We start from the raw sequence: 26398 nt of genomic DNA on the forward strand, positions 1-26398 counted from the left end.
CTACCATGAAAGAGTTAGTGTGCTTCCTACCGCGTATAATATGGGGGAGAAGACAAAGTTAGTTACAAGGGTAGAGAAGGAGTGAAACCTACAATGGATAGTTAGTGTGTCTGTGAAAGAACGATTTGTGTGTGTGTGTTCAGTGTGTCCGACTGGGGTGCAGTCAAGAATGAGGCCATCTGATATGTGTGAGAACTTCTAACCTGCTCCTCAAGGCTGAACAGTACAACAGCAACATAAAATTACCCAGGATCCTTTTCAGCAGCAAGTAGACGTTTAATGCCGTAGCCACTGAAAGTTAACGAGATGCTACTTACTGTCACAATATCAACTGTAGAGAGAGAGAGAGAGAGAGAGAGAGAGAGAGAGAGAGAGAGAGAGAGAGAGAGAGAGAGAGAGAGAGAGAGAGAGAGAGAGAGGAAGGAGAGAGATGGATGGAGGGAGAGAGAAAAGGAACAAAACAATAAAAAAGAAAAAAAGAAAACAGAAAAGCAGCATAGCACTATTGGAACCATTTCATTCCTATAATATTTCAGGAGGTTTTCCATCTCATCTACGATGCACTGCAGTGCTCAGAGATCAGAAATCGCTCCTTTCTGACATCTGCAAAACTCTACTCAGAGCGCTTTCCCTGACTACGCTAAATTGGCAGAGAGAGCTCTTTAAAAAAAAACTTACACGCTCTCTCCGATTCATATTTACCAGTCGAAACAATTAACAGAAACAAAAACAAAAATTCATATATAATAATGTTTGGATATCAAGTTGGTGTGTAAACGAGGTGAGCGGTCCAGAGAAGAGAAAGGTAAATGGGGGAGGGGGAGGCGGGCAGGTTGGGAGAAATGTAGAAGGCCAGTTTCAGTCATTCATTCACTCTTCTCTTCCTCCTCCTCCTCGTCTTCCTCGCCCGCCCGGCTGCTCTCCATGGGCGAGTCGGCCTCCTCTGCCCGTCCCGGCCCCTCCTCCTCCAGGGCCGAGGACTCAGCCGCCTTCTCCTGGCTCTCGCCCGAGTCGCTGTCGTCAGCCGTGTTCTCCGACGCCTCCGCGTTGGGGGCAGGGCCGGGGGCGGGGCCAGCGGCAGGCTCCTCCTCCTTGTCCGGTGCGGCCCCGCCCCCTCCTACTGCTCCTCCGCCAGCTGCCACCGCGGCTCCCAGGGCCCCGGCCATGGCGGTCTGGAGGTCGGCCAGCGAGGTGGGGGGGAAGCCGGGCAGGGAGAGGCCGCCCAGGCCTGGGGGCAGGAACATGGAGGGGTAGAAGAGACCGGGGGCCATGGTGGACAGCAGGAAGGGGTTGAAGGCCAGGGAGTTTGCTGACATGCCGGCGGCCGCAAGAGCCGCTGCGTCTCCGTTGGCCTCGGCCTCAGCCTCGCCCGCCTTCTCTCCCTCCCCTCCCCTCCCCCCTTCCCTCTTCTTCCTCCTCTTCTTCTTCTCTCCTCTCTTCTCCACGTCCCCTCGCTCCTCCCCCGCCGCCCTCTCCTCCCGCTTAGGCTTGGAGGTCTCGTCCGACTCCCCGTCCTCCGCGCTCCCGTTGGCGGCGGGAGCGGGGCTGGAGGTTGCGGCGGCAGCGGCGGCCGCAGCCGCCAGGTTGTTGCCGAACAACCCCCCCAGGCCGAACATGTTGGGCAGGCCGCCCATGCCAGGCAGCATGAGGGGCAGCATGGCGGAGGTGTGCTTGCCGTCTCCCCCTGTGAGACCGGGGGGGAAGCCCATGAGGCCGGCGGCCAGCTGAAGGCTCTGCAGCGACTGCAGGCTGCTGAGGTCCATGCCCCCGAACAGCCCGTTCATCAGCAAGGGGTTGACCCCCGAGGACGCCGCCGCCACTGCCTGGGCCTGAGCCTGGGCCGCTGCCTTGGCAATCTCCGACTTGGGGCGTCGTCCCCGGCGACGGACGCCCTCCTCGCGGACCACGGGCCCGGTGAGCAGGCGGTCGAACATGGCCTCCGGGAGGAAACCCTGAGGGGGTGAGGGGAGGAAGAGAGGAGGGGTCAGGGCAAAGGACAGAAAGAGGAGAGGAAGAGGGGGGAGAGGGAAAGGAGAGGTGGAAAGGCGAGGGGGGAAGAGAGAGAGAGAGGGAAAACAGCAAAAAGGAGGAAAGGAGAGGGGGGAGGAGAGGGTTAGATGATAACATCAGCTCTTGGTCATTCATCAAATTATATCAGCTTTTTAAAACAAATTAAACGCTGTCAGGATTAACCAGAGATGTTAGTGATTAGATGGCCTTTAGCACTGCTACACTGAACCCAACACACTCTCTATCACACTCACAGCTAGCAACAAAACGGAATGTTCCAGTAATGGGGTCAGGTGACTTACAGATTGTTTGACGATATCCGTCCAATCAGGAGCGATGGCAAACTCGGGGTTCTCCAATAGCCATCTAGGAAGGTCCTTCATTGGTGGAGCCATGGCCCCACCCATCTAGGGAGAACAACCAAGAGTAGTTCAGGCTTCTGATTGGACAAGTCCTGAACCCATATTAATGCCCCTTTTATCCAGGTGTAATTGTATGTTTGAGTATGTGTATTGAGTAAGCTTGCGTGTGTACATTTTATGCTTAGCTGTGTGAATGTACCTTGCGCCCGTTCCTGCGGTTGACCACAGGCACCCTCTCCTCTCCTGTGAGGGTGTTGATGTCGATCTTGTTGGGGTTCCTGCAGCGATGCCTCTTCTGCTTGGGCTTGGGGAACTGGGACAGCAGCAGATCCTCGCTCTTCTGCAGGGGAGGAACAGCCATGTAAACACCATGTAGGCCTCTGACTCAAGACTGGGCCTAATGTGTGAGGTTGGGCAGGCACCTAGTCCTGCACAATTTAAACATTTTCCTTTGAGAGTACTGGTTCTGGAGTAAGTTTTACTTAGAATACAAAGCCTGGTCTCAAACTATGTACGTAGGCTCAGTTAGTTCGATTCTAGTTTCCTGTGTACGTACTGGTGTATATCCAGCCATATCCATGGTGTATGTGGGGTGCTGTTGTAGCCAATCCCTGAGCTCCTTGCTGGATGGTGCAGAGTCTGAGGGCTCTTCCAGGGCAGAAGAGGCCAGGCGAGTGCTGGGGCTCTGCCCAGGACCGGCCAGGGATCTGGGGGCACAGGAGGGCATCTGCACACCCTCCACCGGAGCCTTGCTGCTCTCAGAGTCCTCCTGCAGAGAGGGAACAGACAGGTTGAGCTCAACAGAACCATCTAGAACCAACAGTGGTAGATCTACAACTCTCAGAGATAGAACTCTCTGAGATAGAACTCTCTGAGATAGAACTCTCTGAGATAGAACTCTCTGAGATAGAACTCTCTGAGATAGAACTCTCAGAGGAAAGAACAGGAAAGAGGGATTCAAAGACTTGAGTTAAGGTCAATCACAGGCAGCGTACCGTGTTGATGGCTCCGCCCGTCTTATTTCCCATGAACAGCAGCTCCAGCCCTTCCACATTTTTCCTGCGGCCCCGCCTCCTCCTGGTGGGCAGGTCCGGCTCAGCCAATGAGCCGTTGGCCCTGTGGCGAGAGGGTGTGGCCGCCTGCAGGAGCTCCATCTGGGCTTTGAGGGCGGAGCCAGTTACCATGCCGCTGGAGAAGCTGCCCATGGAGGAGGAGGCCTTGTGGTGGTGGTGGTGGATGCCCTGAGGAAGACACCATCATCATCATCATCATCACCATCACCATCACCATCACCACTACTACCACCATCATCATCATCACTACTACCACCATCATCATCATCATCATCACTACTACCACCATCATCATGATCATCATCATCACCATCATCATCACCATCATCATCACCATCATCATCACTACTACCACCATCATCATGATCATCAACGACAGTACCTTGGTGAGGTCCATGGCATGGTTCTAGATCTACCATTCCCCACACACACCTCCCCCCCCCTCTGCTCCTCCCCCCAGTACCTTGGTGAGGTCCATGGCATGGTTCTAGATCTACCATTCCCCACCTCCCCACACACACCTCCCCCTCCTCTGCTCCTCCCCCCAGTACCTTGGTGAGGTCCATGGCGTGGTTCTGATGGTTCTGGGTCTCGGCTGCATGGGACTCCCTCAGCTGGGCCACCATCTCCATCAGGTTCCTCCTCTTGGCCGCGCGCTCCGCCTCGATCTCCACCTTCCTCCGCCGGCGGCGCCGCTGGCGAGGCACCGACATGCTCAGAGCGTCCTCCTGATGGGGGGGAGGGAGGTTATGGTTATTTTGTGTTCATGTGTTGTAAGGTGTGTTCAAGTGTGTGTTCAAGTGTAGGAGTTGTGTGTTCTAAGTTGTGTGAGGTCACTCACTGACCTGAGGCGAGAGCGTGAGGTCATGTGGTGATGTCGTGTCATGATGTCATGTTGTAATGTTATTATGACATGTTTTCCTGTGAGGTCACTCACGTTGACCTGGGGCGACAGCGTGAGGTCTTCGCTGCCACTGAAGCTAGTCTGTCCCGTTGCCATGGAGAGCTCTGCCAGGCTCCGCCTCTGCAGCGGGCTCCTCTCCGCCATCGCCATTGCCGTCGACGGCCCGTATCCCGGCAACATTCCCGGGAAGTCGAAGAACTGGCGTCGGTTGATGGGCCACTTGCCCTTGATGATGGCCTCGCAGATGTTGTCCATGCGGTTGATCATGATCCTGTCCTGGAAAGGCGAGACACACACACGGGTGTCAGGTAGGAGGTGGAAGTCAGGGACGGGGAGAGGAGGAGGGAGGGGAGGAGGAGGGAGGGGAGGAGGAGGGGAGGAGGAGGGGAGGAGGAGGGAGGGGAAAGGAGGGGAGGAGGAGGGAGGGGAAAGGAGGGAGGGGAGGAGGAGGGAGAGGAGGCAGGGGAGGAGGGAGAGGAGGGAGGGGAGAGGAAAGGAGGGGGAAGGAGGGGAGGGAGGGGAAAGGAGGGGACTCCTGACATTCTACCAACCTTGGGCCAGAAGGAGAAGGAGAAGGTTCTGTCCTGGAGAACCTGGATGGCGGAGGGTTCTCCGTCCTCCGCGGGGAACCCGTCTCGCGTCTCGTCTCTGGCGGTGCTCAGAGAGGCGTTACTCTCCTCGTCAAAGTTCTTCTGCTCTGAGGAACCACCGGCTGAGGAGGAACACCAGTGTTACAACACCCAGACAACCGTAACCTCACATACTTACTCTTTTAACAGACACCATTATCTAAAGTAGAGTAAATAGTGGAGTTTTTAAGTTAATCGGTGGTTGAATCAAGATTGGTCTTCGCACACACAGAACAATCAGTATAAGGAGTGCAAATCGACAAGTGGTCGATCGCTCATGCCTACCATCAGCCTGTGACGACTTCTCAGACTTATCGTCTTCGTCCATCTTCTCCTCCTCCTCTTCCTCAGAAGCCTTCTCCGTCTCGGCCTTGGGAGGCTCCTGGTGAGCCAGCTCCTGGTCCTCCTCCTCCTCCTCGTTCTTCTTCTCTCCCTCCTCCTCGTCCTCCTCCTCTCCAGCAGGAGTGGGAGGGGCTTTGGGAGATGACGAGGTTTCCTTGGAGTCCTCCTGGAGGTCGGGCTTCCTGTCCTGGCCCCTGCTGTCCTCCGCAGGAGACACCTCGCCCTCAGGCTTCACTTCCATCTTCTCGACGGTCGTCTCCTCGTCCTTGGTGTCCTTCTCCTCCTCCTCCGCCTTGCTCTTCACTTCCTTCTTGGGAGACGCAGTTTTTCCCTCCTCCTCCTCCTCCATCTTCCCTCCTTCCTCTTCGGTTTCAGCCTTCTCCGTTTTAGAACATGGAATGTCATCTTCGTCTCCCTCCTCCTTCACCTCTTTTGTCTCTTCCTTCTTCTCCTCCTTCCCTTCTTCCTCCTCTTCCGTTTTCACTCCCTTCCCTTCTTCTTGCTCCTCCTTCACCACCACCTCCTCCTCCTTCAGCTTCTCCTCCTGCTCCTCCTCCTCCACGCCCGACGTCTCAGGAGGAACGGCAGGCGGTGCGGCGGCCAGGTCGGAGGGCAGAGCGACTCCGTCGCGGACGCCGGCCCCCTTCTGGGTGAACCTGCGGTGGGCCTCCAGGAAGCCCAGGGCGGGGTCGTTCAGGATGTGGTAGTCTGTACGGCTCACGCCGTGCTTGGAGGCGCCCAATAGGAGGTCTCGGTCGTGGCGGCCACACTCCCACCAATCGGGGAGGTCGGAGCTAGGCTGGCAGAGACGGAGCCTCTCCTTGAGGAGGGGGTTGGGCAACACCTGCTCTCTAATTCGCCGAAGCAGCTCGATGCGGTAGAGAGTGCGCGAGGCGCGCTCCTCCGTGATTGGGTCGATGATCAGGGTGGGGTCTGGGAGCTCAGCTGGGGGGGGGGACAAGGGGAGAGGAGGAAGGAGAGAGAGGAGAAGGAGAGAGAGGAGGAAGGAGAGAGAGGAGGAAGGAGAGAGAGGAGGAAGGAAAGAGAGGAGATGGAGAGAGAAGGTTAATGTTCACCATCTAACCAGCCCTGTTCTGTTGTCAATAAAAATGGAACTTGTGAAAGAAATCTCATAAACAAAACACAAATACAAATTTAAATGTATAGATTTTTATGTTATTTACCATTGTCGGCCTTGAGCTGCATGCGGCAAACCCGTTTGCACATGGCCACAAAGGAATAGTAGTACTTCTCCAGACTCTCGTCGGTCTTCTTGTCCAGTCGGGCGAACGCCCTGAACTGGGCCCAGTCAAAGCGCTGGCGGGCTGTGTCGTAGACCACGCCGAAGGTGGAGACCACACGGTAGAAGTCTGCTTCCTCACGCCTGGTCCATCTGACCACCACCAGACGAGCGGGGGAGAGAGAGGGGTCAGGTTTCATTTCGGATTTAACTTTTTTTTTATCTGCGATTACTAGGGTTAGGGTTATGAATAGCTTTTTATAATAATAGTAATAAAAAATAATTGTGAAGTGCATTTCTTTCACTCAAAGCGCTTTTAGAGGACAGATCTGTCCAAGATGGCAGTCTTTAATACATCCATGCGTGTACACTGACAGCTATGCAGATCTAGCTAACTTTTATGAATTTCGCCTACATTTCGCCTACGTACAAACCAGTCCACTCCCAGGCAGTTAACACAACAACCAACACAACAACCAATCAAAACCACACCTCTGTCTCCTCTCTTTGTAATAGGCTCCCCCGTCGGCCAATAGGGCGGTAGCCTCAGGAATAAACGCCCCTCCTTTGGCCATGAAAGGGTTTCCTTCGGCCAGGAAGGCTCCGACCTCCGGCAGGAATCCCGGGGTCCCGCCCACGTCGGTTACCATGGCGAGGAGCTGATCCCGGGGCCGGCGGCGGCGCCGACCGTCGGGGCGGGTCATGGCCTCCTGGCGCTGCTGCTCGCGGCGGTTGGTGCGCTGGTAGGCCGTGATGAGGCGCCGCAGGCGAGCGGTGAGAGCAGACGCCGCCGGCCAGTAGAGACGACCCCCTGCACCTCGACCATTCTCTCCTGGCTTAGCTGGGGGGGAGGGAGGGGGAGAGGGAGGGAGGGGGAAGGAGGAAGGAGGAGGAGGAGGGAGGGAGGGAGGGAGGGAGGAGGAAGGAGGGAGGGGGAGGAAGGAGGAGAGGGGGAGAGGGAGGGGGAAAGTGGGAGGGAGGGGGAAGGAGGGAGGGAGGGGGAAGGAGGGAGGGGGAAGGAGGGAGGGAGGGGGAAGGAGGGAGGGAGAGGGAGGGGAAGGAGGAGAGGGGGAGAGGGAGGGGGAAGGATTGTACAGAGTTAATTATTGGGTGAAACAAGAGGGAAGATAGAATGTGTGTGCGCATTTGTGCACATGTACGTGTGTGTGTGTGTGTGTCCTACCTTCAGGGTCCACATCCATGGACTCATCCTTGTCATCCAGGGGAGAGTTGGTGAAGTCGTCCAGCTCATCCTTGAAGGGCATCCTCAGAGGCTTGTACTCTGGATCCTCATCCTCCCTGGAGGGGGGGAGGAGGGGGGGAGGAGGGGGGGAGGAGGGGGGGAGAGGGAGGAGGAGGAAGAGAGGGGGCGGGTGGGAGGAGAGAGGAGGGGTTAATTAAAAAAAAAAAGAGCATTTGATGTGCCAGACAACCTCCCCCCCCAAAATAAAAAAACCAATTAAACAAAAGGTGCAAGAGCAAATAATCCTGATGAATGAGAGAGTGAGAGAGAGAGATGGGGACAGGAGGTTGGGCGAGTGGAGGAGGAGGAGAAGGGAGGTGGTGCTGATGGTGTTCTGGCAGAGCAACTCTCACCCCTCCACGCCATCTGCCATCATGTCCGCCCCCCTCTGCTCGGCTGCGATGGCCTTGGCATCAGGCATGCCTACCCTCTCCAGGAAACACAACGCTGGGTCTGCTCGCATCGAGTTATACTTCTCATAGCCTGGAGAGAGAGGAGACAGAGAGAGAGAGATGGAGAGAAAAGAGAGATGGAGGGGGGAGGGAGAGAAGAATAAGGAAGATGGAGAAGGAGGGGGAGAGAGTGAGCGAGAGTAGAGAGAAAGGAGGAGAAGGAGAGAGATGGAGGAGGAGAGAGAAGGAGAATGGGGGGGGGGGGAGAATGAGAGAAATGGAGGGGGAGAGATAGAAGAAGGAAGAGGGAGAAGGAGAGAGAGAGAAAGAGAGAGATCAGGGAAGAGAGGGGTGGAAAGCAGTGTCATTACCAAGGTCTGCGTCACGGTCAAGAGAGACTTTCAGAGAGACCGTCAGTCATCACCAGAGCAGCCGAGTCACAGGCTGTCATGGTGACAGGAAACACCAGGAGAACTCAACTGACAGGAAGTTTGGGGACACTAACAGGAAGTTGCGGACACTAACAGGAAGCGTTTGAATCAATGAACGTCCTGTGGACTGGGAACTGGTGTAGAGACCACCAGTACCACAACTCCTCACGATACACACACACACACACACACACACACACACACACACACACACACACACACCCCCCCCCAGCGCTGAAGGGCAGAGCGTGCTGGGGACAGGGACCGTGGACAGCAGCAGTAATGAAACCCTGTCAGAGACACCTCCTCCCTTCCATATTAAATCATTACTGAGACAAAAACACGAGCAGAAGGCCCCACCTCAGGACCCAGCTGCACACACACACACACACACGACACACACACACACACACAAGACACCGCCCGCTGAAGGGGGAGGGTGGGAGGGAGTGTGCGTGTGAGTGCACGTGTTTGTTAAATGTCACTGTGTGCGTGTCAAAGTGAACCTGTGAGTTGTGAGAAAGTGTGTCTTAGTGCCGCACACACATATGTGTGTGTGTTCAACAGAGGGTGAGCAGTGAAGAGAGGAACACAGATAGGGGAGGGGGACGGGGAGAGAGCGAGGGCGAAAAGGTAGAGCGAGAGACGGAGAGAGCGAGGGCAGGAGACACAGAGAGAGAGAGAGGTGCCCGTTGAAGCTGTCCAAGCAGAACAGATTAGAGGCTGCACATCCCACTGAGCACAGCGGGAGGGAGAGGGGAGGGAGGGGGAGAGGAGGAGGGAGGGGGAGAGGCGGAGGAGGGAGGGAGAGGTCCGCAGGGAGGCAGGCTGTAGGACCCTTCAACCGTGCCAGTGAGCAGGCCAGACCACAGCCACTAGCCCTCACCCCCCTCCTCAACGCCCCCCACCCTCTCTCTCTCCCACCTCCCCCATCCTCTCTCCCACCTCCCCCATCCTCTCTCCCACCTCCCATCCTCTGCCTCTCTCCCGAACATCACATTTCAATTAGGATTTATGCTGTGACACATTGTTCCTAACCGCCGATGTGCCCCGAGCCAAACGCTAATCATGAGGAGGTTTATAGGCCATCAGTCTTTCCTCTGCAGCCCCAGAGACTGTGTGTGTGTGTGTGTGTGTGTGTGTGTGTGTGTGTATGTGTGCATGCGTTTCGTCCCAGGGCCTCCCCAGTGAATGAGGATTATGATTAACTGTGGGCTAGCTGTATTGTGTGTGTGTGTTCTGCGAGTGTGTGTGTGTGTGTTCTGCGAGTGTGTGTGCGTGTGTGAGAGCTACTGAGCTCCATCCATAATTGAATCAGAGAGGGTGGCAATTACTGAGAACGATGACAATTATCCTCAATTAATATTAATATTTATTACCGTCAATACAATTGGCACTTTGAAACCCATGGTGCTGTTGGCTGGGGAGAGGGTGGAACCAGCCTGGATCAGACTGATGCTGAGAACATGAGGAATCATCTGCTGGCGTGGCCGCCACCGTGGAGGACCAGTCTGGGTGCTATACCTGGATGACCAGGGGCTTGAGCTGGCTACGGATCTGGTAGCTATACACCCACACACAAACACCCACTCACAATTTACAAGCACACACACACACACACTTTATTACCTCTCAAATACACTTCACAACCACACACACACACACTTCAGAACCACACAAATACACCCTTCATTCCCTCACACAAACACAATGTCACACACACACAAACTTCAGAACCAAACATAACACACATCGCCCACACACACACACACACACACCCACATCCTGCCCAGGCTCCCAGCCCTCTTGGGCTCCATCCATCACTCTGTTGACACCTCACTGAGCCAGCTGTGTTCCGCCGTCACTATGGGAACACCAATCAGCCTGCGGTCGGCCGCCGGGGGGGGGGGGAGGGGGAGGAGGGGCTTACCGTGTTTGAAAACGCCGATGAGCAGTGATTTGTCAGCTTCGCTGTCCCACCAATCAGCAGGGACTTCGGCATGGAAGGGCTGAGGGATCCAAATATCCAGCTCACTGGGGGAGGGGAGAGAGAGAGAGGGAGAGAGAGGTGAGAGGGGAGGAGGAGGGAGAGAGAGAGAGGTGAGAGAGGGGAGGAGGGAGAGAGAGAGGTGAGGAGGAGGGAGAGAGGTGAGAGAGAAGGAGGGAGAGAGAGAGAGAGAGGGGAGGAGGGAGAGAGGTGAGGAGGAGGGAGAGAGAGAGAGAGGTGAGGAGGAGGGAGAGAGGTGAGAGAGGAGAAGGAGGGAGAGAGAGAGGTGAGAGAGGGGAGGAGGAGGGAGAGAGAGAGAGGTGAGGAGGAGGGAGAGAGGTGAGAGAGGAGAAGGAGGGAGAGAGAGAGGTGAGAGAGGGGAGGAGGAGGGAGAGAGGTGAGGAGGAGGGAGAGAGGTGAGAGAGGAGAAGGAGGGAGAGAGAGAGAGAGGTGAGAGAGGGGAGGAGGAGGGAGAGAGGTGAGAGAGGAGGGAGAGAGGTGAGAGAGGAGAAGGAGGGAGATACAGAAGAGAAAGAATGGGAAAGAAAGAGGCGGGGAAAACGGATTAAAAGGGTCTAAATCTGCAAGCAATCGCTTAATCAGATGAGCGCGCCTGTAATGGCCTTATCTCTAGGTATCTGGGAGGAAGCATGCTCATTAGCTACAGGGGGAGGCTGGACCTGGGACACACACACACGGAGTGTAGAGAGGGGCACACACACGGAGTGTAGAGAGGGGCACACACACAGAATGACACAAACAATGACAGACACACACTGAAACATACAAGACGCGGTCTTATCACCAGAAACACCAAAGCATGTCTGGCTCTGGGCCTGGACCTGCTCTATCACCACCACCAGACAAGCACAGACTCAACACACACAATGTGTTTGTCTTACATGCACGGTCTGTTTGATACACACACACTTGCTGGCATGTTTACACACACACACACACACACACAGCTGTTGGGTCAGGACCCAGGAAGGCATCAACATGGCGTGCACGTTTTCAACATTATACATGCATGCACATCTGGGTGAGAGGTTAGAAGAGAGGAGAGGGGGATGGGAGAGGAGATGAAACGGGCTTGAGCTTGGGAGTGTGGAGACATAATGGAGGGTGGCTGAGAGGGAGAGAGCGAGAGGTAGAACAAGAAAGGGACGGAGAGAGACAGAACAGGAGAGAGGGGGAGGAGAGAGCGATAAGGAAAGAGAGACGAGAGAGAGAAAAAGAGAGGCAGACAGATGAGGAGAGAGAGAGACGAGAGAGAAAGAGGCAGACAGACGAGGAGAGAGAGAGATAGAGAGGGAGGCAGACAGACGAGAGGGAGGGAGATAGAGGGAGATAGAGAGGGAGAGGAAAGGGAGGATGCCAACCTTGAGTCTGTTCCCTCCAGGATCCTGTCGGCCTGGTCACCGATGACTTCCTGTCTCAGATAGTAGAGCATACGGACCCTCAGCAGCACTCTGGAACAGGGGGGGGAGGGGGGGGGGGGAGAGAAAGTCAGCCAACCAGTATCTGCAACTCTTGTCCCTGTGTGTGTGTGTGAGAGAGAAAGATCGAGAGAGAGAGTGTGTGTGCGCGTGTGCATTTGTCAGCAGTGGCAGGGGCTGAGCAGAGCTGGAGTGCTCACGAGCGACAGCACCAGCGCTCGTGTGTGTGTGTGGTGGCGGCTCTTTGGCACAGCCTCCTGCCCATCCATCAAGCTGCCAGGCCTGATTAGCTGGGGCTGCGGGCAGCGCCAGCCCCCACTAGCGCCTGACAGATGGCACCTCATAATCACCCCGCACCAACAGGTCTGCCTGGCACCTGGTCTGGAGCCCTGCCAGCCTGCACACTAACCTGCCGCCACGGTCTCGTCTCCCTGACAACACAGCACCACCACGGACGGGAGGGGAAAGTTTTGGCAAAGCGGCGAGAGAAAAGAGGGAGAGAAAGACAGAGAGGCACAGGAAGGAGGAGGAGGGGAAACAGCAGGCCAGAACAGAGGAAGAACGTGCTGATTTAGAAGAAGAAAAAGAGAAAAAAACTAAAGAGATTCTGGTCTGGCAGACATAAACGGGGAGTGGGGGGAGAGAGAGAGAGAGGGGGGGGGGGGTGGACGGACAATGACAACAGAAGGAAAGTTCCATCCAGGCAGAAAGAGGAGAGTATGGCTGGCCAGAATAGAGGAGTGGGAGAAGAGATAGCAGCCTAGCAAGAACAATAGGAGCAGAGAGGGAGGGAGAGAGGGAGAGAGGGAAGAAAGGCTGGATAGGAGTCTGTACAATAGGCTAGCTAGCCTGGGGGAGGGTGTGTGAAGGGTCTGCAGCAGAGCTGTGTTGAGATGCTTCTACAGGACCCGGATCTGAGCTAGAGGCCACCACAAGAGTCACAACTCCATCTGGGATGAAGGGTTCTAGAATGGTCAGAACTCCATCTGGGATGAAGGGTTCTAGAATGGTCAGAACTCCATCTGGGATGAAGGGTTCTAGAATGGTCAGAACTCCATCTGGGATGAAGGGTTCTAGAATGGTCAGAACTCCATCTGGGATGAAGGGTTCTAGAATGGTCAGAACTCCATCTGGGATGAAGGGTTCTAGAATGGTCAGAACTCCATCTGGGATGAAGGGTTCTAGAATGGTCCGAACTCCATCTCCAGAACTCAATTTAATGCGAGTTACATTTATGCATTTAGCAGAGGATGAGGGTTCAGAGGTCATGGGTGTTTCAGGTGAGTTGTGAGGGTCAGGGTTCAAAACTAAGGGGTCAGATGTCAGGGGTCCTACTTATTGCAGTGTTTTTTGAGGTGAGTTGTGAGAGGGGTCAGTGGTGTTTGAGGTGAGTTGTGAGAGGGGTCAGTGGTGTTTGAGGTGAGTTGTGAGGTGTCAGTGGGTTTTGAGGTGAGGGGTCAGAGGTGTTTGAGGTGAGTTGTGAGGTGAGGGGTCAGAGGTGAGGGATCAGAGGTGTTTGAGGTGAGTTGTGAGGTGAGGGGTCAGAGGTGAGGGGTCAGAGGTGTTTGAGGTGAGTTGTGAGGTGAGGGGTCAGAGGTGAGGGGTCAGAGGTGTTTGAGGTGAGTTGTGAGGTGAGGGGTCAGAGGTGAGGGGTCAGAGGTGTTTGAGGTGAGTTGTGAGGTGAGGGGTCAGAGGTGAGGGGTCAGAGGTGTTTGAGGGAAGTTGTGAGGTGAGGGGTCAGAGTTGTGAGGTGAGGGGTCAGTGGTGTTTGAGGTGAGTTGTGAGGTGAGGGGTCGTACTTGTTACAGTGGTGTTTGAGGTGTCTCTTGTAGCTGTCCTCCTGGAGCAGTAGGTCAGGGTTGCAGGATGCCAGCCACTCTGCCCTGGGCAGCTGTGGGGTGGGGGCCAGCGCAGGCTTGCCCTTCTTCCCCTTACGGCCCCGAGGGACAGGGGTGGACAGTCCTGGAGGGGGAGGAGGACAGTCACACAGGGACCACAGAACACACAACAGCAGCTTCACAGTGTGTTCCAAGTGTGTGTGTGTGTGTTAACAGAGGGGATGGCCAGTGTGTGTGTGTGTGTGTGTTACCAGAGGGGATGGCCAGTGTGTTTGTGTGTGTGTTACCAGAGTGGTTGGCCAGTGTGTGTGTGTGTGTGTGTGTGTGTTTGTGTGTGTTACCAGAGTGGTTGGCCAGTGTGTGTGTGTTTGTGTGTGTTACCAGAGTGGTTGGCCAGTGTGTGTGTGTTTGTGTGTGTTACCAGAGTGGTTGGCCAGTGTGTGTGTGTGTGTGTTACCAGAGTGGTTGGCCAGTGTGCGGCTCTGTCCATCCTCTGACGGGGTGATCAGGTCCCAGATGAAGCTCTTGATGTTCTCGTCGCCACGGTAATGCAGCAGGCAGTAGGCCAGCAGGGCGCGGCAGATGGTCTCCACGTCCTGCTCACGGAGGGGACGCTTGAAACGCCCGTGAGACAAGATGTCACCCCAACGACCCCACCTGGGAGGAGGGGGAGAGAGAGAGAGATAGAGAGATAGAGAGAGAGAGAGAGAGGAGGAGGGGGGAGAGAAGAAGAGGAGGGAAAGATATTCAGTCAGTGTCATCATGTCTCATTCATATATGAATGCACCAGAGCTGCACCCCAGACAAGCCCAGGCCAGACAACAGCCCAGACACTGGCATCCTGTCTGTCTGACATCCTGTCTGTCCGACATCCTGTCTGTCCGACATCCTGTCTGTCAGACATCCTGTCTGTCCGACATCCTGTCTGTCCGACATCCTGTCTGTCCGACATCCTGTCTGATGTCAGACAGACATCAGACCCACCTCCATGACCTGAATCCTTCAACCCCCTCCTCATCGTGTCACACACCAACACGTGAACACACACACACTGACCTGGTGAAGGCCCCTGCATGTGTGACACCACCTCACCAGATTGGTGATATGAGTGCGGTTGGCATGACGCCTTGCCCCACCATAACAGGGGGGTGGGGGAGAGTTGTAGAACAGAATATACTGTTCTAGAACCAGATCCTGATCTGGACCATGAGAGAGGAGAGATTAACCCTGATCTGAGAGTAGACCAGTCAAGTTTAAAGGACCAGGCTGATAGACAGACAGCTGGACAGACAGACAGCTAGACAGCTAGCTAGACAGCTAGACAGACAGGCAGCTAGACAGGCAGACATACAGACAGCTAGACAGACAGACGTGTCACAAAAATGATCCAGACAAATGAACACACTCACGCATTCAAATACAAAGGCAGACCAGACAGACATCCAGCACAGACTGACAAGAGAGATGGGAGAGAGAGAGACAAGCAGACATCCAGCAGGGGAGAGGGGGGAGGGCTGTATGTGGCCTACAGCCCCAGGGCTCTGCACCAGACAGGGGAGAGAGGAAGGACAGGGGGAGAGAAAGGAGAGAGTGAGATAGAGGGCAGGAGAGAGAGGAGGGAGGACAGGAGAGGTTGAAGGAGAAAAGCAAGAGCAGAAGAAAGAGAGGAGAAAGAGGACAGGAGAGAGAGAGGAGGGATAGAGATAGAGGGCAGGAGAGAGGTGGGAGTGAGAGAGATAGAGGGCAGGGGGAGGGGTAGAAGAGAGAGATGGAGTGATGGGAGGGGGAGGAGACACTGGCATGTGAAAAACAAACCCACCCTGTCTGCTGCAGGTTGGACATGGTGCGTTTAACCAACCATGATGACTGCACAGGTCAGGCTTTGCTTGATGACTGAGTGAGTGTGAGCAGTACTGTGCGCTGGGCAAGGTCACTCTGCGCATAGAAGTGCGAGGGTGTTAATTGTATGCGTGTGTGTTCTGGGTCACAATGTGTTGTGCAAAACAGTATCGATCAGAGTTCCGTGTGTGTGTGAGATGATCGTTCTGGCATGTGAGGCCAGGACTGCTTCATGTGTTCAATCACTCTGCATGTGAGGCCGCAAGCATTATCCTACACACACGCCCATACTTCACCACCACCACCTCCCTCTCTCTCTCTCTCTCTCTCTCTCTCTCTCTCTCCCCCCAGCAGTCCACCCCCACTACCCCAACCTCTCCCCCTCATCTCCCCAGGCTGTGGACTCCAAGCTCACCCATAGACCAGCAGATCCCCCCCCCCCCCCCTTCCCCCCCCCCCCCCCAGGGGTAGCTGTGGGCTCCAGGCTCACCCGTAGACCAGCAGGTTCTTCTCCACCCTGAAGCACTCGCTGCGGGGGTACCCCTGCGTGCGGTCCTGGCTCCTCCGGGGCTTAGGGATGGGCTTCTCCTCCGAGTCGCTCTCCAGCTCCGAGAACTCCAGCATCTCGTCCTCCTTGGCCGCGCTGAAGTGCCGCGTCTGCTTGCGCACGCGCGGCGTGTCGATCACCAGGGTGTTCTGGGAGACGAAACAAACGCACCCTCCGTTAGGACTTCCTATACAAATCATGTGTTTTTTTCTTTTTTTGGAGGATCGCTCTGGTGATTATAGTGGCTGTAGTGGGCCTGAGAAGTGCTAGTTTGACAACAAACTACAAGTGTGTGTGTGCGCGCGAGTGTGTGTGTTTGTGTGCATGCGTTCTCTCCAGGCAACGGGGTAAGCGTAGCTAAGCAGCTTAGCTTTCTGCCTCCTAACCGCTGGAGACAGGAGGAACACGGGTAATTAAAGAAGAGGAGATTCCCACAGTCGGCATTTAAATCACCGCTACTCCACTCTGCTTAGCCCTGCTATCACTATGAGAGTGTGTGTGTGTGTGAGTGAGGAAGAGTGTGTGTGTGTGAACGGGACTGTGTGTGTGTGTGTATGTGGTAACTACACTCCACGCTTGGCTAGCCTGGGGTAATCAGCCTTATTAATTAACGCCTCAGATTAGCGTATGTATGAGGAGCTAACACCAGCTAGCTCCGAGACTGAGTGTGTGTGTGAGAGAGACAGAGGTAGAGAGAGAGAGAGAGATAAAGTGAAGAGAGAGTGAGGAGAGAGGTTGAGGGCAAGAGACTGAAAGAGGCAGAGAAAGTCCTCACAGCAGTCAGGGAATGTTTCTCCTGACAGAGGATATGTTGTTCCTCTCAGACGCTCTGCTCTGCCAGGCTCACGCACCCCCCCTGAGTACTTACTGCTGTTGTCCCTGGTTTCCCCCCCCCCTCTGATCCAACCCCAACATCTAGCCTAGCTGCTGAAATAACAACCACATGCTAACAACCAGTCAACCACTAATGATGCCCAGACACACTTGAGCCGTGACAGGCTTGACCCTGAAAGAACTACAACTCCCAAGCATGTAACCTCTGTAGGACTACATTTCCCACTTCAGTGAGATTAATAGTATTGGCCGCCATAGGACTACATCTCATGTAGTTTCTGTAGGACCACATTTCCCATTTCAGTGAGTTTAACAGTATTGTCTCCCACAGGTCTACATCTCCCATGATTCCCTGCTCACCCTTCCATTGATGACGGTGAGGTCAAGCTCCGCCTTCTTGGCCCATTTCTGCCAGAAGTCCGGATCCTCCAGTGAGATGTCCGTCCTGTTTCCAGCGGAAACGAAACTCGCCTGGACGAGAGGAAGAGGAACAGAAACAGTGAGAAACCATCTCACGAAACGGCTTCAGTCAGATCATCTCCAGTCGTCACGGTGATCGGCTGGCTTGAACGATACTAGGTGGCAAACGTAACATTCATTTAGCAGAACAGAGGGGGAGATCTTCAACCTGAGATCCCTCGATCTCAGGTTGGGGTCGGGGGGGGGGTCACCTTGGCGAAGGTGGAGCCCTTGCCCTCAGACTCGATGGTGATGGTCTGGGTGCGTCTCTGCAGGATCTGGTCGATGTCTTCCTCACAGAACTTGGAGCCTTCGTCCTCCTCGTCCATCAGAGCTCCGTACGCTCCCTTCCTCAGCAGGTCCTCCACCTCCTTCTTAGACAGCTGCTGCACCTGCACACACATTTACACATCATGACCCAGCTGTGTGTGTGGATGTGTGTGTGTGAGCGTCTCTGTGTGCGTGTGCGAGTGTGTGCGCGTGTGTCTGTGTGTCTCTGTGTGTGTGTCTCCTCACCCCGTTGGCTGCGTTGTCCCTTCCACTCATGCTCTGCAGCACAGCCTTGTCCAGGCCCAGCTTCAGGCTGGCCTTGTCGAACATCTCCCTCTCGTACGAGTTCCTGGTGATCAGGCGGTAGATCTTCACCGCCTTGCTCTGCCCGATACGGTGGCAACGCGCCTGGGCCTGGACACACGCACGAGAAAAAGTTAGTTACAGAACAGTGTTTGGTCAAGTGTGTGTGAGCATCCATCTAGTCAGCCCAGCCGTGCGTGCAGCCCACTCACACACACTTCTGTGTGTGTGCTCACCTGCAGGACGTTCTGTGTGTGTGAGTGTGTGTGTTCACCTGCAGGTCGTTCTGTGTGAGTGTGTGTGTGTGCTCACCTGCAGGTCGTTCTGTGTGTGTGTGTGTGTTCACCTGCAGGTCGTTCTGGGGGTTCCAGTCAGAGTCGAAGATGATGCAGGTGTCGGCGGCGGTGAGGTTGATCCCCAGCCCGCCGGCACGCGTGCACAGCAGGAAGACGAAGCGATCCGAGTCCGGCCGCGAGAACCGGTCGATGGCGGCCTGGCGGAGGTTTCCACGGACACGCCCGTCGATGCGCTCATAGGGATACCTGGGGGGGGGGGGGGGTCAGTTAACATGTATGATACTGACTAGGTCTCCACTCTCAAGATCTTTTCTCTTTACTCCCTACTCTCCCCCCCCCTCTCTCGCCGCCCCCAGCTCTCCCATCCCTCTCTCTCCCCCTTCTAGCCCCCTCTTCTCTAACCCATCCACTCTTCAAGTCACCCCCCCCCTCCTCCTCACCGTCTCTGGATGAGGTAATCCTCCAGGATGTCCAGGCAGCGGACCATCTGGGAGAACACCAGGACCCTGTGTCCTCCAGCCTTCAGCCGGGGCAGCAGCTTGTCGATCAGCACCAGCTTGCCGGCGGCCTGGATCATGGCCTGGAGGTGGAACTCTGGCATCTCCGCATGGTGGACCTCCCGGAACTCCTCCAAGATCTTCTCCTCGGCACCTGGAGGCACAGAACACTCCGGAATCAGCACCACCATCGGAACACACAAAACTCACTCCAGAATCGCAGCCACAGAACGCAGCCTCCATTCCGGAATCAGAAGCACGGAACACACAATTCCTTCCGGAATCACAGCCACATCGCTGAATCATCTCGACCCCCAGGTGACCCCAGGGCAGCGTACCGTTGATGAGGTAGGGGTGGTTACAGCACTTCCTCAGCTCCATCATGGTGTTCAGCAGGTTGGGCACGTTGGCCCCCCCGCCCCCACCCCCACTCCCTGGCCCCCCCACGCCTCCCTTGGTCAGGAAGGAGAAGTTCTTCTCCAGGATGGCCCGGTAGTACTTCTTCTGGATGTTGGTGAGCTCCACCTGGACACAGGGGAGAGAGAGAGAGCCTGGTTACAGTTTCTCCCAACACAGTCGTGGTTTTCTATCTGTGGTCGAGTTCAAAACAGGGAGGGAGTGAGATTGAGCAATAGAGGATGTGATAAGATGATATCTTGATTGTTTCAGTAATTTCTCACACATTGCACACAGACAGACACACGTTACACACACACACACACGTTACACACACACACGTCACACACGTTACACACCTCTATGATGGTCTCCTCCTTGGGAGCCAGGTTCTTCTCCACGTCCTCCTTCAGACGGCGAAGCATCATGGGCTTCAGGATGGCCTGCAGCTTCTGGACCTGAGGGAGACCAGGCATTACCACGGAAACCAACAAAACTCCAACACACACGATCACGCACGAACACACACCGCCTCCAGCTTAAAACCACTGATCTCAATTAAACTTTTATTGATATTCGCTTCGGGGCAAATTCTGAAATGAGACAGATGAACAGCTAAACATCCCCATGGGGCTGAAGAGAGTAAATATTTGTCTGAGACTTAAGGTTTTCTAGCACAGATTAATACATTATGGATGTCTACCCTGTAGGAGCAGCTAACCAGGAGCTGGGGATTCAACACACACTCAGAGAAACACATTTACATTTAGCAGACGCTCTTATCCAGAGCGACTTACAGTAAGTACAGGGACATTCCCCCGAGGCAAGTAGGGTGAAGTGCCTTGCCCAAGGACACGTCTTTTTTTTTTGCACGGCCGGGAATCGATCTGGCAACCTTCCGATTACTAGCCCGATTCCCTAACCGCTCACCCATCTGACTCTGACACACACGTACTAAGAGAAGCACACGTACCTGTTCCTCGGTCTTGAGGTCTCCGAACTCCTCCATGAAGGTGTTCTCTGAGGGGAAGCGCTCTGGCTCCAGGAAGTTGAGCAGGCTGAAGAGTTCCTCCACCGTGTTCTGCAGGGGGGTTCCTGTCAGGAGAACCTTGTGTTCCTGTCAGGGAGGGAGGGAAGAAACAGCACCGTCAGAGGACACCTGACAGGGCCTCTGCTAAGAGAGCCTTCAGAAGCCTTGGTAGAGACAGGAACTAGATCTAGAACTAATCTGGACAACAGCCTCTCACTGCTAAAGCCTTTGTAGATATAGGAACTAGTTCTGGAACTGATCTGGAGAGCAGGGGTTTGGACCTATCAGACGGGCCTGGGACGTACCATGTCCATCATCTTGAGCCCTTCCAGCAGCTTGCAGTTCCTGTTCTTGAGGCGGTGCGCCTCGTCGATGATCACACAGCGCCAGGGGACACTACGCAGCTCCGGGCAGTCTGTCAGGATCATCTCAAACGTGGTGATGATGGCGTTGAACTTGTACGCTCCCTTTATCACCTTGCCCTGATGGAGGGGAGGAGGATGAAAAAGGAACAAAGTTGAGGGCAAAGGAAGATCATCATCATCACGACCATCATCATCATCATGGACAAGTGTGACGAAGGGCGAAATCATCCTCCTCATCCGTCTTAGAAACAGGCGTAGGAGGTCAAAGCACTCACAACAGGACTAGCAATCCCAGCTAATCCAGGCCAAGGCCCACATCTGAGGTTACTGGAGTAGGTGTGCCAGCCGGCCAGGTGATGATCAATTTAACCCTTAGCACCTGACCCCCTGAGACTATAAACTGCACTGTCCACCTGGATTACAGCGCTAGATTAGGGCCATGCCCTAACAGCGCTGCAGGGGTGGGGGTGGAAACCTCTCTGTGTGGGATGGTGACAAGCGTGGAAGGAGGGGAGAGGCAGTGAGGTGTGGCCTGGACACCCTGCCTGGATCTGATTGGACAGTGGGGTTAGGGTCAGGTAACCAGCGTCCGGTTGCGACAATGGACTACCACAGCTGAGGGCTGGGTTATATTTGGCTGCGCGACGCTTGTGGAAGGGTTGCATCAAGCTCAGTATCCCTGAAGTACATCTCATCAGCCTGGAGGGTTCATGGGTAAAGTTCACAACAAGACTACGGTCATGCGTCGCATCACTGTCTGCTACGGTCGCATCGGGGTGGAGTCCATGGTTACGGGGGGTAGTCCATGGTTACGGGGGGGTAGTCCATGGTTACATTTAGGCATTTAGCAGACGCTTTTATCCAAAGCGACTTCCAAAAGAGAGTTTTACAAAAGTGTATAGGTCACTGATCATAACAACGAGATAGCCGCAACATTGCGGGGAGCCAAACATGAAGCATACATTGTGAAAACCAAATAAGTCCCAAAGGGAAGAACAATAAGAGCATGTAGTTTACATTTACATTTAGCAGACGCTCTTATCCAGAGCGACTTACAGTAAGTACAGGGACATTCTCCCCAAGGCAAGTAGGGTGAAGTGCCTTGCCCAAGGACACAACGTCATTTGGTTGGCATAGCCGGGAATCGAACTAGCAACCTTCAGATTACTAGCCCGACTCCCTCACCGCTCAGCCATCTGACTCCCTAGTTAGATGTAGTAGTTACCTGTGCGTCTCTGAAGTACATCTCGTAGGCCTGGATGGTCCTACGGCTGGCCTGGCTGCCGTGGTACACCACAGCGTTCAGCTCGGTCCAGGTGCGGAACTCCCTCTCCCAGTTGGGGATGGTGGAGAGGGGGGCGATCACCAGGTAGGGCCCCTCGATGTTCTTCAGGAAGATCTCGTACAGGAAGGTGATGGACTGGATGGTCTTCCCCAGACCCATCTCGTCCGCCAGGATGCAGTTTCGCCTGCGAGGGGAGGAGGGAGAGGGGTGGTGTTTACTGTGTGCGGGCGGCCATGTTGGATGGGCACGTGAGGGCTTTTGGCTGGTTCTGAAACTGGTGGAGCTCCAGTTAAGAGGGATCTGGTGGGTCTGGTATACAGCCACTGACAGACCGCTGGGGATGGAGTTAACACAGTGTGTGTGGGCCCACAACATGGTTGTGTAATACCACACACACACACCGGCTGCTTGGCACACACACACGTTAGCCACTCACAATATGGAGTGTTCATGTGCTGGTAACTGACACATTCTTGCAGAGAGTACATTACATATGTGCTAACAGGTTTTGACTGTCATTTAGTGTGTATGTACCACACATACACGCAAAATCCAGCCAGCAACAGGCTTATCTGGGCTGGAACACTGAGAAATATAAAGCCAGTAACTAAAACGCCATATAAATCAGTAGTAATCTCCCCCCCCCCCCCAAAGAGGAAAATCCAGTGCCAGAATTGTGTAAACTTACTTCTTGACAACTTATCACTATCTCAACTTATCATAACATCGAAAATGTTACCCAACACATGTAACCTGAGACCATATAAACCAACCAAAACAACCAGGATCCGAGGCTCCAATACACAGCTGCCGAAACAGACTTCAAGCCTCTCACTCTCACACACACACACACACACACTTGTCCGTCACTCAAACATTTCTAGTTCTTACTTCACGCTGGTGGTTACTTTTCTGCCTGTAGGTTACATTAAGAGGAAGTTTGTACCGGAATTGACTGGATCATATGGACGTCCAAAATAAAATGTCACAGAACTTCCTCTAAGCTGTGAACAAAGGTGTTAATTCTATTATTCATTAATAATAAATCAATTTAATGGAACCTACTGATGTATATAACATGATACAACAGGAACTTTGGATCCTTAGTGTGTGCTTATGCAGCAAGGAGAGTTAACTACACTGTAAGGAGTTGTATGAACGGTATAAACTTATTTCCATGGAACCCACTAACATCTAGAATATGAATTATAAACCTTGAGGGTTAAGGCTGGTTTAGGTGCAGTTCTATGGGCGTACGTGAAGCCCTCTGTGACATTGCTTGTAAGAAAGGGCTATAAAAATACATTAGATTTGAATCGACAGTGTTTAATAGAGTGGTGGTTGCGTGACACATTCACCCAGAGGAGGTACGTACTAGCGAGTGCGTACTAGCGAGTGCATACTACTGCAGGTGTACGTACTTGTTGTGCCAGTTGAAGAGCAGCCAGTTGACTCCCTCCAGCTGGTATTCCCTGAGAGTGTTCCCGTTCTTGTAATCCCTGGAGCTCTCTGACTTGTGCCAGTCTCCTGGGGGGGGGCGCTCCTACAGAGAGAGAGGCTCCTGTTACATTTTACATTTAGCAGACACTCTTATCCAGAGCGACTTACAGTAAGTACAGGGACATTCTCCCCGAGGCAAGTAGGGTGAAGTGCCTTGCCCAAGGACACAACGTCATTTTTCACGGCCGAGAATCGAACCGGCAACCTTCTGACGATTACTAGCCCGATTCCCTAACCGCTAAGCCACCCGATTCCCTGCTGTTAATGTCAGGACTACACACGCACACACGACTGTGATTCGTGGCTGGGGCCAGAGAAGGGTGGGAGGGAGGGGTCACACACACACACACACAGTGGGGTTGGTGGTTGAGGTCTGACCACAGGAGTGTGTCCTGTGCTGGGAAAGCAGTTAAAGACACAGTAACACCAGAGTGACGACAGGCTCGGGGCCAGGAGAGCTGGATACACATGCAAGCCAGTCACACACACACACAGTCACACACACACACACACACACACAGGGGCAGAAACACAGTCAGACACACAGGGGCAGAAACAGTCACACACACACACACACAGGGGCAGAAACAGTCACACACACACACACACACAGGGGCAGAAACAGACACACACACACACACAGGGGCAGAAACAGTCACACACAGACACACACACACTCTGCAGGAGCCGGCTGGAGGCGGAGAGTGACACCCACCACACGTTTGGTCTGTGGCTGGCGAGAGATGACGCGCTCGTACTCGTCTATCTTGGTCTGGTCGATGTCGGCCTTCAGCTCCCAGGTGCTGTCCTCGTAGGGCAGCGAACACCACTTCACCAGGTACAGGCACACCGTCTGGGGGAGGGGGAGGGGCACTGCTGTGAGATGCTGATTGGACGTGCGTGTGGTGCTGATGTGGAAGATGAGTATAAAAGTGAGTTCTAATGCGGGGGAACCCTCCAGGGGGAACCCTCCAGGGGGAACCCTCCAGGGGGAACCCTCCAGGGGGAACCCTCCAGGGGGAACCCTCCAGGGGGAACCCTCCAGGGGGAACCCTCCAGGGGGAACCCTCCAGGTTACTAAAGCACGCTGCTTCAGAGGGCGTGCTGCTTCAGAGGGCGTGCTGCTTCAGAGGGCCTGCACAGGTCCTATCTGGCACACGGCATTGATGGACATCATGATGGAATTTTGATGATAACATAAACGACTGGCTTCAAGGACAAAAATGAAATGCATCTTCATTTCTACAGATTGCTGCATCTTTGGCTGGAGATCAGGTGTGAGAGAGAGAGAGTATTTTCCCTTTCATCTCCCAGTCAAAGAAAGGCCAGGTCAGCTTTGGTGTGTGTTTAGAGAGCAGAGTTCAGTCTGACCATCACAGCCAGCTCCAAACATCACACCAGGACACACACCCCACGCCAGCTGACTGAAGATACTATCTGCAGATGTGTCAGGAGCGTGTGTGTGTGTGTGTGTGTGTGTGTGTGTGTGTGTACCTCTCCATTCTCGTCTGTGCTCTCGGACATGTCCAACACCCTGTCAACCTCCACATAATCTGGATTGAAGGGCTCGTCATCCATCTGGAGAGAAGAGGAGAGACAGGGAGGAGAGGGGGAGGGGACAGGAAGAGTTGGAGAGAGAGAGTGTTAGCGTCCTCCTGCATGTCAGCTCCTAGCAGCAGTGATGTGGTACGTCACAGCAGCTGTCGAGCGCACGTGTCCAAGAGGAGCCAACATGGCGTCTAAGGAGTGCTGGTGTATGGGCTGACCTCAGTCACGAAGCTGTTGAGAGCCTGCTTGGCCTTGAACCTCTTGATCTTCTGGTGAATCCGCTTGTCCTTTTCCAGCTCCTCCTGGTCTGCCCAGCGACAGTGCAGGTACGAGCTGGGGGAGGGGAGGGAGGCGTCGCACACGTCAGATATACCAACACACACACACACGTCAGATATACCAACACACACACACACACGTCAGATATACCAACACACACACACGTTAGATATACTAACACACACACACACACACACCTGACACTAGCACACTGTACAAACACAAAGCGTGCCACATACACACCATATTTAAAAATATACATATTCTAGCAGGTAAATAGACAGAAAACACAAGCTGCATCACACACACACACACACGCCAGTCAAGAGCCCCCCCCAGCGCGGCACACTGGCAGTAATCTAGGGTTTAGAACATCCTCTCCTCTCCTTCTAAATCTAATACAGCACAACAGTTCAGACGCCTTATTACATTTCACCATCTATTACCACACACACACACACACAACCCTGGAGACACAGGAAATTAGATGACACGCTGGACTAACAACGTGTTAGCCAGCGCGAGTGTGTGTGTGTGTGTTGTCACTTACAAGCTTTTGAACTTGACGTAGAATTCCTCCACCTCCACCTCCTCTCCAGACTCCAGCTGAAACCCAAACACACAGTCAGAACGGAACACATCATCTTAACCAGGCTTATCGGTAGCTGTGTGTGTTGTTGTCTAAAATGTGCTTGTGTTCATAATCATTGGTGTGTGAGTGTGTGTCTAGTTTATACTGTGTGTGTGTCTAGTTTATACTGTGTGTGTGTCTAGTTTATACTGTGTGTGTGTGCTTACAAGTGTGTGTGTCTAGTTTATACTGTGTGTGTGCTTACAAGTGTGTGTGTCTAGTTTATACTGTGTGTGTGTGCTTACAAGTGTGTGTGTCTAGTTTATACTGTGTGTGTTCCCGTGTTCTAGCTGCCCTGACAAGTCACTGTGACAGAGCAGCCATCTATAGCATGCACTGAACAGGGATGACTCATGAATCACACACACACACACACACACACGGCTGACCCGGGGCCTGGCGTCCAGCCAAAACCACAGCACTGCGACA

The 26398-nt window shown here is 54.1% G+C and overlaps 1 protein-coding gene across 1 annotated transcript in view; it reads right to left on the reverse strand.

Annotated features, from left to right (window-relative positions):
- Positions 1–424: 424 nt before the first annotated feature.
- Positions 425–26398, reverse strand: part of chd7 (chromodomain helicase DNA binding protein 7) — a 48727-nt gene continuing 22753 nt past the window's right edge. The window contains exons 5-37 of the mRNA XM_067252892.1: positions 25889–25944; positions 25278–25392; positions 25006–25089; positions 24227–24364; positions 23433–23554; positions 21952–22195; positions 20667–20843; positions 20305–20448; positions 19691–19789; positions 19274–19460; positions 18879–19089; positions 18489–18684; positions 18086–18253; positions 17782–17961; positions 17471–17581; positions 16220–16425; positions 14348–14547; positions 13852–14014; positions 11996–12085; positions 10557–10660; positions 8157–8286; positions 7744–7859; positions 7053–7401; positions 6505–6713; positions 5264–6265; positions 4901–5061; positions 4383–4625; positions 3997–4173; positions 3368–3613; positions 2929–3141; positions 2572–2712; positions 2313–2417; positions 425–1952 (exon numbers count right to left, since the gene is read on the reverse strand). Of these exons, the coding sequence (XP_067108993.1) occupies positions 867–1952; positions 2313–2417; positions 2572–2712; positions 2929–3141; positions 3368–3613; positions 3997–4173; positions 4383–4625; positions 4901–5061; positions 5264–6265; positions 6505–6713; positions 7053–7401; positions 7744–7859; positions 8157–8286; positions 10557–10660; positions 11996–12085; positions 13852–14014; positions 14348–14547; positions 16220–16425; positions 17471–17581; positions 17782–17961; positions 18086–18253; positions 18489–18684; positions 18879–19089; positions 19274–19460; positions 19691–19789; positions 20305–20448; positions 20667–20843; positions 21952–22195; positions 23433–23554; positions 24227–24364; positions 25006–25089; positions 25278–25392; positions 25889–25944 (7173 nt within the window). The 3' untranslated portion in view covers positions 425–866. The remainder of the gene's footprint in view (positions 1953–2312; positions 2418–2571; positions 2713–2928; positions 3142–3367; positions 3614–3996; positions 4174–4382; positions 4626–4900; positions 5062–5263; positions 6266–6504; positions 6714–7052; positions 7402–7743; positions 7860–8156; positions 8287–10556; positions 10661–11995; positions 12086–13851; positions 14015–14347; positions 14548–16219; positions 16426–17470; positions 17582–17781; positions 17962–18085; positions 18254–18488; positions 18685–18878; positions 19090–19273; positions 19461–19690; positions 19790–20304; positions 20449–20666; positions 20844–21951; positions 22196–23432; positions 23555–24226; positions 24365–25005; positions 25090–25277; positions 25393–25888; positions 25945–26398) is intronic.

The sequence above is a fragment of the Osmerus mordax genome, chromosome 16 (assembly GCF_038355195.1).
Source record: "Osmerus mordax isolate fOsmMor3 chromosome 16, fOsmMor3.pri, whole genome shotgun sequence".
Taxonomy (NCBI): Eukaryota; Metazoa; Chordata; class Actinopteri; order Osmeriformes; family Osmeridae; genus Osmerus; species Osmerus mordax.